General features: G+C 36.3%; 1 protein-coding gene across 1 annotated transcript in view; it reads right to left on the bottom strand.

Moving 5' to 3' along the window:
- The window catches only part of SCFD1 (sec1 family domain containing 1), a 57,586-nt gene that overhangs the window by 12,814 nt on the left and 31,417 nt on the right, over nucleotides 1-13,355 (bottom strand). The window contains exons 15-19 of the mRNA XM_068946384.1: nucleotides 10,895-10,991; nucleotides 7,011-7,081; nucleotides 5,877-5,956; nucleotides 5,253-5,315; nucleotides 2,444-2,519 (exon numbers count right to left, since the gene is read on the bottom strand). Of these exons, the coding sequence (XP_068802485.1) occupies nucleotides 2,444-2,519; nucleotides 5,253-5,315; nucleotides 5,877-5,956; nucleotides 7,011-7,081; nucleotides 10,895-10,991 (387 nt within the window). The remainder of the gene's footprint in view (nucleotides 1-2,443; nucleotides 2,520-5,252; nucleotides 5,316-5,876; nucleotides 5,957-7,010; nucleotides 7,082-10,894; nucleotides 10,992-13,355) is intronic.

The raw sequence follows: 13,355 nt of genomic DNA, 5'->3' as shown, positions 1-13,355 counted from the left end.
CTTACTGTATTGCAAAATAATATGCTTGAACTGTTTTGGCAGAGTATTATTTTTGTAACTAGTTTTATTTCAGTAACAATATAGTATGTCATAATCTAAGAGAACTTACATTTTTTTTATCCAGTTGCACTTTTTATGGCACAGTACATTCACTGTACTACTGCTTCAGTCTTTTTATTATAGCAAATAGAAAGCCTTCACGGCAAATGTTTCTTCCTCTTTAATAAAGTAAACACATCTAAAGTTCAGGAGGGAGAGTCTATTACATACAGAGTGTTAGCAAAAAGGAAGCAGCATGTTTGACCTACAAAGCTGTGTCCTAGAGCCCCAGCAGATGGGGTTTGCTATACTAGCAAAGCTGTTTTCCTAGAGTAGGCAGAAGAACAATGTTCCTATTAAAAAAAGAAACATTCATTTCAAGTTTTGGTTGTTCAACTCAAATTGTTGTACCATAAAAAAAACCACACCACACTGCACTTTGGTTTATGTTTTGAATTCCTAATCTACAGAATACTTAGAGGCATTACAAATGCAATGGCATTTGCAGAATGAGAAAATTAGTACTTGTAATGAACAAGCAAAAAGAAACCCCCAACCCCAGGAAAGCGGATTTTTTTGCTTCTTTATATAAACAAGTGTTTGGTTCGAGAGCATTCATTGGCAGGGCACGCTAAACAAAAAGGAGAAATTCTATGGTCAGACAGCAGTGCTCTCCACTGGATGCCTAGAAAAAGCTGGGATGGGCTAATAAATACATAAAAACCAATAAAGGCTTATGTGAGAGACAAAAGAAAATAATAAAGAAACGACAGCAGTGCTTGTCAAGCAGGGTGAGGCAACTTCAGACAGACTAAGGTCTACAGAGCAAGCTGCTTTCAGAGCCTAGTTCCAGGAGTGTTTTCTTAGAGAGCCGGAGCAACAGCTCGCTCCTTCTTTACTTTTCTCCCACAGAGAAGCTGATCTGTCCTCCGACCTGAGCACAGCGCACAATTCTGTATTAGTGAAAGCTAAGTTTCAGACTGAAAGAATTCCTACTCCAGAGGTGCAAACAGAGCTATGCTGCCCTGCTCTCCATCTTAGTTCCCACCAATATGCTCCACAGTCATCATGCAATTGTAATTCACGTAAATTCTGCTCAGCTCCAGACCACACTGTCCTTAGTTCTACCAATGGCAACCTCCCATCTGCCACTCACTTTTTATCTTTCTGCCGCAAAGCAGCCACAACCTCCATTACAGTTTCTGTAAATCAGCTTGTTCTTTTAGGATATTTTTAGTCATTTTTTGCATGTAGCTCCAAAACCGAAGAATTTTTGACCCAAAGATATGTACGTCATGCTCCATTTTTAAAGTCAAGCTTGGAGCTACCATGATGCTTGTTCACAACTAAATGGTAGCACTAAATGCCGTTTGTGGGCTCAAAACATGCTGAAACAACCCAAAACCAACGCTGGTATAACAAAAAGGCTTAAACCCCCCAGGCTAAATGCAGAAGAAATAGCTCTGCTGCAAGACAGACAATTGTTCCCTAGAATTGCGCAGGAAGCAGGAACAGAGGAAAAAAAAAAAGGGCTCAAGGGTACACCACCACCCCAGGACTAGGAGCACAGTGAAAGAAACCACATAATTTCTGGTGCTTCCACTGAGAGTGATAATATGACTAACCATCTTTTTCTCAGAAATCCTGAAGTTCAAATATTTCAGAGTTAAGATTGTTAACAATCAATATTCAGTAAATATTTAGCTATTGTCACTTGACAAAAGTATATCTCAGATAAAACAACATGTCCTCTACAGGAAAGCAGGTTTCTGGTAACCAAAATTTCAAATTCAGCTACAAAAATGTTATACAAAGTGCATACAGATGTCTTGAAAGTACCTTGAAATTTGCAAGAATTACGCTCTGAAATATTCTCAAGTTAAGTGAACGTTCACAGGTAGGCCATCTCATAACACACACTGATTTTCAAGCATATTTCAAGATTGTGGTTGCGGTGTTTTACATATGTTGTAAATTGGAAATGCTTGAATTGTAACTGAACACAGAGAATGAACGCCTTCAGCCTTTCTGTCACTCTAGAATAGTCGTACTTGATACGTGCTGTTCTAAGCAGAAACATAGAGGGGTTTTTGTGTTCATAAAGGTCTAGTCTATTTTAAGTATTCCCCAGCTGTTCTTTTTATAATGCTGAAATCAGTCTTAATCACCCATATTGGGATCTAATTCCTTACAAATGGAGGTACTCAAAGACAATCTGAACATTATTCATTGCTTGCCTAAAAACTGAAAGCTACAAAGCAACAAATGTATCTACAGCATTTTTTTTACTACTGCACAACTAATTTCATTAAAATTTGTCAGGGACAATGAGAGTCATTTTTCTAAGTGTTCACAATGCTCACTCAATAGTCTAAAATTTTTATTTATTAGTCTTTAAACTTACTTGTTGTTTCAGTACCAAATTCTTCACTCCTTCCATCACAAACTGTGATCCTGTATTCATAACACGTGAAAATAGACTGAAAAAACAAAATGAAGATAACGTGTAAGTTTAAAAAAAAAAAAAGATAAAAAGATGCTCACTTCATCAACATCCTTTCTTTACTCAATGAAACAATTTTGGAGTTGAGTACAACTTCGAAGGAATCCCGCACACATCCTGTTTTTAATCTAACAGACACTAAAAAAATGGTCTAATGCAATAAAGGAGCGCTTTCAATCCCTGTATCAGTTAAAGTTTGCATAAAATTCAATATTTCTTTTCAAAATCCCATCATCTTTTATGGAAAAAAAACAACAATGCACTCAGGAAGTTATTTTGTTATTCCCAAATGTCAACTAACTATACAGCAATAAGCTAAGTGGTCTACATTCATCTTTATACAAAGGCGATAATTTTTTTTTTTAGTAAACATTTAGTGATTTCATTTAAATAAATTTTATATTTACATATAAAAATACATATTTTGTTAATTTAATTAAAAAATAACATACTTCATATCTGTTGCTTACTGAAACAAATTTAGAGCTGCAGGAAAAAAATAGTTCTCGCACAACACCAGTTACAAATAAAAGACATGCATATAGCTATACCTCTGACTTCCAGTAAGTTAGGTGCTATATTTACATTAAAACTAGCCAAAAGCAGCCAGACACAATTGTTTTGAAATGAAAAAAAATTCAATAAACCGCTGATCTACCATCATGATTTCTCCTCTTTGATGCAAACTCTGAGCAGCCAAAAAAGAGCTAAAATATATATACTGCCCCCTTTCTCAGTTACTGTGAACAATACTTTTCCTATCATGACCCATAACATGCACATGAACAACTCCAAATTTGAACATCCTAATTTCACAGGCAGATTAAACGTGAAGAAATCATAGTAAATATCTTGTATTCCTTGTGCTTCCAGATAACTTTTCAAGAGAAATGCAAATTGAAACAAGTACCTTTCTAATAAGGTTTGAATTTGAAAATCCACATTTTTACATGCATTCTTAGCTTTACGTTTATATCCAACTCCCATTAGAGCTGATGGGATTGAAGCACCTGTCAACTGAAACACTGCTCAGAACTAACAGCTAAACAAACTTCATAACAGCTGTAGCACAGAACTCAACAATAAAATCATTAGATATTTACAAAAGATTGAACATAATAATACAGGACTGCCATGTGGAAACCACCTACTTATAAAGAAATGATTGGAAATAATATGTTTTGTTGTTAAGAGTTAAAGTAGGAAAAATTCAGATTAACTCTTTGCCCCCAACCTACACATACCTAATATAACCTATAATCATAGACTAAATAGACTTTGACTAAAACTGTCATTAAAGGGTTATTTTAAATGACAAGTTACTTAAAATATAATGTTCTTCACCAATAAGATGCACGTTTCACATGACGAAAAAAGTGTACGGGACAGATTCACAAAGGGGCTCAGGCACAGACAACCTTCATCAGCGTCTAGTTTAGGTGTCTAAATCCATACAGTATATTTTAAAACTGCTCAGTTATCTCCCCTCAATGACACAATCTCCCAGCTCCAAAAAACTGTGCATCCGGGTATACTCAAACTCAGTCTTTGCTTTACACACAGATTTTCAAAGAACTCATGAACTAGCGCTTTCCTCCACCCTTCCTGCCTGATCCAAAAAGATATTCTTATATCTTTGGGGATACGCAGTGGCACTTTTCTTTTATTGAAGTCAGTCAGTACAGGCAAGATTCACCCAGAAAGAACTAAGATATCCTACTTGTCAGATATTTTGAACCCCATAGTTCCCCCTCCCACACACATTTTTACCCTAATCCTTAATTTACAAAGGGAGTCTGTTGTGATGGAACTCATACATTGCTACTCAAGTCACTCAGGCTTTCATGAAATAAACCATCCTCCAAACCAGAGGGCAAGCAAGCAGAATGGGAATACACTAAGATAGCAGTTAGATCCTCACCTATCAGAGGAAGTCTGGAGTTCTAGCCTCTGATCCACTGAACAGGAGTACTCCTTTCAAGTGGATGCCCTAGTAACAGAGATGATCAGTATCTCCAACCTAGCAAACAGTAATTTTTCCAAGTGAGATAGCATCAGTGAACATGATGGACCCATGCTACCCCAAAGCCTCCTTGTGACAGTGCTTCTTCTGAAAGAATGGGGGGAATGAAGATTCAAATCCTCTCAAGAACAGAGTGACCCAAGTCCCATATCCTGTATTCTAGATGGGATATGTGTACCCATGGTGTAGACACAGTCATTGTGTTCTCTGGTCTTGTCTTGAAATAAATAAGTATACCTTTCAATATGATGTCAGACACCAAGTCCAGGAGATCCTAAGGGAAAAACTGGGCACTCTTACATCCCAGACTGTCTCTCAGCCCCGGAGGGAGTCAGTTTTGAATGCAGAGGGATGGGTCTCCATTTCTGCCACCAGGCTCAGCACATTAGCTGTTGTAGATCTATCTCCTCCTGATAATGAATTCTTCCCCTGTGGGAGCCTAAACATTTAACATGCAGGTACAGATACCACTGTACTAAGTTACTTTGTAGATTTAGTCACAGATCCTTCTATTTTCCTGAGTGCGAGTCCTGTGCACCGTTATGAAAATGATGTGTGCTTGTAATTTTGTCTTTTAAGTTAAAACTTTTTATAGATGGGGAAATGTTTTATTCTTGACCTTGTGCAGCACGAATCACACTTTCAGTACTTCTAAATAAGGTGACAGAATATGAATGAAAAACATACCCCAAAGGTTTAGGCGTAGTGTTCCCATAGCTGGTTGGAGCTGAAGCCATCTTAGTGAAAGCCCTGTAAAAGCAGGGGTAAAAATCAAACGCTTCATCTCGCTACATATCCTGCTGTAGAATGCTCCACGCTGGTCATTTGAAAATAAAACTACTTCTGCTTCTCAAACTCTTTCAAGTAGTAACTATTTACTACATGCATCACTCTTGTCTAGAGATACAATGGTTAAGAAAGTGAAAGGAACTAGATTTAAAGACTTTATAACATGTAAAACTAAAATAACTGATAGCCATCATGGCCCTTTGGTACAAACCAAAAAACATGGTGTCTGAACTAGCCCAACTTCTTCACCGAATTGCCTTCAGTAAGTTGTTTCTGGTTTGGATCATTAAGTACACTGCTTTACATCATGTTCAACAGAGTTCTGGCGTCATTCGAGTTTAGTTTTAAAATAAGTCTTGCACGTATTACCAAAACAATGACAATAAAATGTTATGCCAGAATGGATATTTAAGGATAATTTACAAGATCTCAGAAGTAACACATAACTCTCTGATATCAGTGCTGAGTTGATAAAACTACCCAATTATATCCTCACCTAGCAGGAAAAAAGACATGACTTACTTCCATTGTTTTACGTAGCTCAAAGGGGCAAGATTACATCCTGCATCCATCAATGCTTTTTTATACTGCTCCAAATCAACCTGAAATGATAAAGTGGAGAATTGCAGCTGGTTTAGACTACCCTCTTTATGTGAAAAGACGGATATCCTTATTTAAATATTAAATAAGCAGTTTAAAGCCATAGCATAAAGAAACTAAAGTTAAAAAGAAATTATTAAACTTAATCCCACTCCCTAACAAGTATGAAAATACAACTTAAAATGCATTTTCCTAGGAGGAGCCCTCATTAAATTGAGCAGTAGTTGCAGAATTAAATCCTGTGCACTTTCACCTTAATGAACAGTCTGTTATATCAGCACCTTTCAAAAACATGACAGAATATGGGTTTTTGTAAAATGTCACAACAGAAACTAACAAAAATGAAGAAGGGTTAGGACAGACTTATAGAGACTATTCAAAGTAAACAGATTAAAATAATAGATTCAAAAAGAATGTTTTTGCTTTGCCTAAACTACCACATTTTTTTCTACCAGTTTGAGTCAGTATAGGAGTTCATGCTAAACTGATTCTGTTGTCTATATTAATTCTGTATTATATAACATTTCAACAGTATAATGAAAAACCTCCTTGAAATTGATCTTCATAAACTCAAGAGAAATATTAAGAAATTTCTTCCTGAATTACCCATATATGCGAACAAGAAGCATTTCCTTTTTGTACCTGCTAGTCAACAGACCAAATTTATACTTTTGAATGTACAAGGAGAAAGTGAAAAGAATCATTTTAGAATTTTGTTATATTTACTTCTATTGAGCAGTGGAGCAGAATAAAAGAAAACATTCCAAGACGTGTCTTGTGGTAACTCTGAACTAAATATTTCAAAGAGGAAAGTCTTCAAAAGATTTCAAAGATTTCTTCATTCTTAGTAGCCTTTCATATCTTCAAAAGCATACCTAAACCTTTGAGAGCAGAGAGATTCCCTCGTAATACTACAACATTTGTTTAAAGTTTTACTATTACCTGAGCATTTTGTACTTTTCTTTAAAGAGAAGCAGAAATATCTACTCAGTGCTGAGATGATACAGAAAAATCCTGCCTGGCAAAATTTGGTGTTGCACGCTGTAAAGAACATACCTCTGAAGGTGCCTGAGCTGAGCTTATGTAATAGATCAGAAATAATCTCATTTTGTCTTCTGGAGTTCCTGCTGCAGTGAACAAAAGAGATTAAAAAAAAAAAAATTGTAACTATGCAACTATGTTAATTACCTTTCAGTAATAATATATATGTACATTCAGACCTTTAGCTATGCTAATAATTATTATACCTTTAAAATGTCTATGGACTTGTTCAGACTAAAAAATGGTAAAGAGACATTCAGCAATTTTATTGCAAAATTGGTTAGACTGGATTATTGTTCCTGAAGGTGTTATTGACACTTGCCTGTTTCGCCTGAAGCATCTCTTTTTCACATAACACACAAAATAACAAGTTTCCTAATGGCATTATGTCTCATTTTATGAGGGGATTGCAAGATCAACGGAAGAGACTGAAGAGAAAGCATACAAGTAAAAGCTACAGCACCTCATTTCTTTAGCTCTACAATTTGTTTATGCAGCTCTGTGGCTGAAGGTACTGAAACCGGCAAAGGCTGCAAAAGCGCCTATGCGAAGCTTTGGTCAGAAAAAACAGTCTAAACTTCCAACCTGTCTTCAGGAAGTATTTCACCTCCTGAATCACCTACCATCATACCATTCCTTGGAGAAAAGCATTGCTATGGGTTTTTGGATACAGTTATCAATGGGAATTAAAACTAATCTTTGCCACATCAAAATGATCACGTGATCATTCCTGTGTTACTTAGATTATAACCAACTGTACCAGATTTTGAACAGCATCTACTAGTTTCTACAAGACCAGAACCACTGTTAGCAAAGTTCATGGTTTCAAAAGTAAGATTTCAGAAGCAAAACTTCTTGAAACAAACTTATAAATTTGCAATTCAATACGTCATTAAAAAAGCCCGATACCTTTAGATATAGTACAGCACTAAAAAAGGCACTTTTTTACACTTGTGGGGCAGAAAAGAGATCATCTTTTCTCCCCACCCCAGCCTTGGAATGCAACAATCATGTTGCCAGCAGGGGATCATCTAACTTAAAATGTAACATTGTTTATAAGCGAGCAAGTGTTTAGTTTGGCAGAAGTTAAATAGTCCCTTCCTTAGTCCATTCACTGTCATAACAAACATTTATGAGTGGGTATAATTTTTGTGGGAAATAAGTTTTATTAACCTTTAACAAATACTAGTATGTCAGAAGAACAAGAACTGGAGAAAATCTGCATTATCAGAACCACAAGCCAGCTTTCAAGGTAGACTTGGATTCAACCTGGGTAAAAAAAGCACTTCAAACAGTCTAAATATACAGTGCAGCTGACCATAATTGGCTTCCAACTAGCCAGCTGATAGCTTTCTTCAGTACTTTGCTGATCACTAAGCTTCAGTTGCAATGAAATCGGTTGGCACCTAGTAGCATTTCCCTGAGTGAGCAGATTTATTGTATCTACAAAACTCCTGGAAGGTTTCTGCTCACAGGAGCGGTAAGTGGTCTCACATATAAGTGGTATTTTGTCTTACCAAAAAATAATAAATTGAAAAAATAAATCTGTGATTACATCTTATACCCTTCACTGAATCTTAGAAAACCCATTTTGCCTGGCAGGAGTATGTTTCTCTGAACAGACTACTGACATAAATCATAGCTGTGATGAATCAAAATACCCAGGTCCACTGGCTCTAAAAATGTTCACTACTTTGTTCTAAAGTACGAGCTTGTGACAGCATGGGTGGTGGGAGTGGGGAGCGGGAAACGTTTTGAGGACGACTTAACTAGAATAGAAACAATTTTATTCTCCATTCACAACCCAGCAGGAAGCCTTTAGGGCTACTGCCTAACTATGCAGTAACTCCAGTTTTATCAGTATTCCAGGATGCAATAATATCCACTGAACTAATGCAGCAGGCAGCTAATTGCCATGAGTGGTAGATTAGCTACCAGATAATAAGAAAAAGGAAATGGGAGACTGAACCTGCTAAGTGCTCAAGATTGTATGCTGCTGTGAAAAGCTCTACAGAAATCATTGTCCTCGAGGCAAGTATCCCACAGATAACACAAACAAGCAGCTCACCACTGAATGTGCTGGAAGACTTTATGTATTATTCCTTCAAAATAAATGTTTTCTGTTGGTATCTCACAATGAAGCACTCAACAGGAAGCTGGCCATTTTTACAAGACAGCATGCCCTTAAACAACCTCTGTGCTTTAACTTAAATCCTTTTATCATGTGAACTTACCTTTATTCTAGGGAAAGCATGTGAAATATTAAATTAGTGCGTTACTGTAAATAGCTCACTGCTTAGCTTATGAAGGGAAACTCAACCTGGAAACATCTAATCTTTCTCTTGTTTGAGAACCAAGCACTTTATTAATAGGAATGCTGATATGATGCATCAAGCTTGGAAAATCATTTGATATATATTGCAATCCAAAAATGCATAGAAAATGTGGGTTCAGAGAAAAAGTAACTGATCCAGCAGGAAATACTTGGAAGCATAGTTACTTCTGTTTTCATATATAAGCATCAGCTGTTTGTGCACACATAATAGATAAAATCAAAATAGTACTTGAACACTTAATTCTGCACATGAAAAAGGAATAAATTGTACTAATGCTAAACAGAAGTAGAGATTCTTATTAGTATTACACATTCATATTAACAACAGGTAGCTGTATTGAATTACTTTGTCTGACTACAGATTTTCTGAAAGATCTCAGACTGGATCTGATCTGAGATTTCTAAAACTTTAGCTAGAACTTCCATCAGTCATGTATTATTGCTTTTACTGCCTCTGACTCCGTAGGCACAGAAAAAAAGAAAAGATTAAAAAAGAAACACTGTAGCACTTATATATGCTGTTTCTATAATAGGAACCATTCTAGAAACTCCAAACATACATTATGTCCAGTACATAGCTACAAGGCTACACCCACAGGCATGCAATAATATATATTTTTTTTTGTTAGAGAGCATACTGGGAAAGGAGCAGAGACCCTGCTCGGTCTCTAAAAGCTCAAGGTTTGCCAATACACTTACTAACTTTGTCCACTGCAGACAGGCCTGTGGTCATAACTTCAGTTTTATAACCTTGTTCTGCAGATTATTTTGTTCAAGCTGACTAGCATCAGAGCATACTGGAAACCATCAGAGGGTTATAACAACTCTGGTTGTGAAAGGCTGCAATGACAGTGATCTGAGGCCACTGCCTCTGTGCTATGGATACTATGAAAAGCTGAGAACCCATTCGGGTCTCAATCTTTTGCCAATATAGAATCTAGGTTTCACGCAGTATGCAAAGCTTTGGGTATGCATAAAACAAGCTGGGATGCTCTGCTCTTAGATGCTGAAAGTAAACAGAAAGGCCACAGCTAGATCACGGCATATAAAATCTCTTGTGGGTCTCTAAGTGAACCAGCCAATTTATGTTTTGCTTCTCTTCTCTCCACCTTCTCCCATCCTTTTCCTCACAAGAGCGAAGCCACCTACGCTTCCACCCACTGGGCTGATCAAATCCTGTGAAATATCCATTTTCACACTATTTGTGAGGTTTGTAAGCTTTATAAAATATGCAGAATTCTAATAGAACAGTATTGTTTAGGCTACACAGTTTCATGCTATCTTAGCATGTACTAGAGAAGCACAAAAAGTTTACATATTTGACCTTCAAAAACAAGGATCTAGGAAAGGATTTTGAGCTGCACAAAATTTGCCAATATTTTGGATGTTACTTGACTTAAACAGTATACTCTACTGCTACTAAAATCTGTAAAAAACTGTTTTCTTTACAAGTCTTGCATAACTTACAATAAACATAAGCTCTTTACCAAAACTGAAATCATAGCAAGTATAGATTTATTGCATCTCTTAAAGTTTACACCAAGTCTGGATTTAAAGTACGTACCATCTGGGTCAGAAATCATGTCCAGGAGAGATTTATCCAGAGTAGATTTGCTCATTATTTTTTCCTCATATTCAAAATACACATCCAGCTTTCGAGTCTGTTTAAGAATTAAGTGTTGGAATTAACATATTTATATTGCAAAAGAGTATTTAGTTTCTCCTTAAAAAGATACATGTTTTACTGATCAAGACTACTTTTAATAATTTTAAAATGTAAATTAACAGGAAAAATTTAAGGCTTGCATTATAATAAGCACTTACTCAGTGCTCTCAGAAAACTGATGCTTAAGTAACTTTCGTATCAAAAGTAAAAACTCACATTAGGCAAGGGAAGACTGACATACAAATATTAAACTGGAACAGGAGCAGTGTTTTCAGCTATGGTGAAATCATAGCTGAAAACTACATGCCATGATATGTACTGCTATGCTGTAATAAGATGTAATAATGTTGAAGCATATATTGAGTCAAATTTATACTGAACCTCAAGTCTCTCAGTCAACAAGGCAATTAGTCACTGGTGATAAACGTAGGAAATTCCTAAAAATATGAAGTCATGATCCCAGAGAACAGTTGGCAGTCTTCCACTTGAATCCAAAGGGCTTGTATTGAAATAACTACAATAGATGAAAGTCTTGCAATAACTCTTTCATGTCAAAGATGGGAGAGTTTAGAATAAGGTTATCTGACTAACTCTGGAAAAGAATCTCTTATTATACAGCGACATGTTTAACAATCACGTGGGCCGAGGTGCACAAGTCCTTTTTTTAAGGAGGATGGTATGTCTATTGCATAGAATTATGAGGTAGAAGCTTTACGGAAGGCATCACTTGATCACGCAACTAATGATTGCACTACAATGCATCTGCATAAAGAGCCAAGCTTTGCACTTCTCAATCATCAAATCTTGATCTTTTAATCTAAACAAACAGAAAAATACATTTCAAAGCTTAAACAAAAACATAAGCTCCAGGACAGATCATTCATTCTGAGGATCTGAACATTAAAACGGAGCATCACAACAAATATTACAACTACTCAGTTTACAAAACCTTATTATCTGGCAACTAGCTAAATCCTTATGTTTGGATGCACTCAGCTATGTACTGGTGCAGAGAACAGACTGGGAGAGTCCGTGTCCATCTCACGGCCTTGGAGGTGTTTCAGCTCCACATTGTGGCCATTGTGAAACTGAACTGATATTGCCAGAGTAAGGCACAAGTCTCTAGGTCTATACTTGGGCTGAGAGAATTAGGAAATTTTGGCTGATGTTGCCATGGCATGCAAACTGCTATGGCACCTTCTAACCCACTGCAGAGGCTGTTTTGATGATAGCAACACCAAATAAGAACTTTAAAAATTTTTCATTTATTTTTGCATCCTACTAAAAAACACCCCTGACATCACAAATAAGAAAATGGCATTTTTAAAAACAGTTTAAAAAAAAATCTGCTTCTCTAGCCTGAAGATATTTCATCTCTGAGTATTAGAAGTTCATCAGAGAAGAGTTAGAGGTGAGAATACAAAATAAGAGAAAAGGTAAGTCCCAAGAGTATTTTAATATTGAAAGGTTTTGGCAACCAGCTTATGCAAGGAACTACTCGCCTGTATATACAACACTTGTAATTCTCATTGGCTATCTATTGAACTCACTTAGAAAAGCAGTTACCCACAGAACAGCAACTTAACAGTCTCTGTGGCAGCTTGTACCTACAGTGATAAAAGACACCTATTTCTGAAGAAAACAGTTACCATTAAATGTGCTAAAACAATGACCACTCACTACTTTTAAGGGACAGAAGGACATCTTCTTTCCCTTTTCACAGCAACTAAGACTACATATGTGTATGAGGTGAGCAAGAAAAGAGCCAGAGCTCTTTTCAAGCTGTATTTACCTAGAGCTCAAATAAGAGGAGATTATTCACAGTCAAATTTTAGTTATTGTGTAATACCTTGGATTAGCAATACCTGATTTAGTCAAAAGGTAAGGTGATTATCAGTGGCTATGTTACACTAGTTTAAAGTCTGAATAGACCTGAACTACCCATCTTTTATCAAGTCCTCACTTTAGATGCCACTTGGTATCTGGCCTATCAGACAAGTCCTGTGACTTCAGTTCTACAGTACCTTGGAGACTGCTTGCATTATAGTTTCCTCAACTCCCTACAGAGAAATAAAACAAGTGCAAACAAACCACTACAATTTTTCTAGTCTTTCACATTCACTTGCTTCCTGTAGTTAACTACACTTCTGTCTCTTCACATGGAACAAATTTCAATGCTTTTAAGTTTAAAATATTTTTTCCAGACAAAAGGCATCTAACAAAGGATTGTCAAGAAATCTGGAAGCTTCATCTTATTAAGATAAATGCATTAGTGTTGAATTTGGCAATACACATATTATGTTAGCTGGTGCTCTGTTTAAGACAAATTTATTCAGATGGGGTGTAATACTGTACGATA

This window comes from Struthio camelus, chromosome 5 (genome assembly GCF_040807025.1).
Source record: "Struthio camelus isolate bStrCam1 chromosome 5, bStrCam1.hap1, whole genome shotgun sequence".
NCBI classification, from domain to species: Eukaryota; Metazoa; Chordata; class Aves; order Struthioniformes; family Struthionidae; genus Struthio; species Struthio camelus.
Note: the sequence above shows the minus strand (reverse complement) of the source record. Positions and strands in the feature narration are given on the sequence as shown.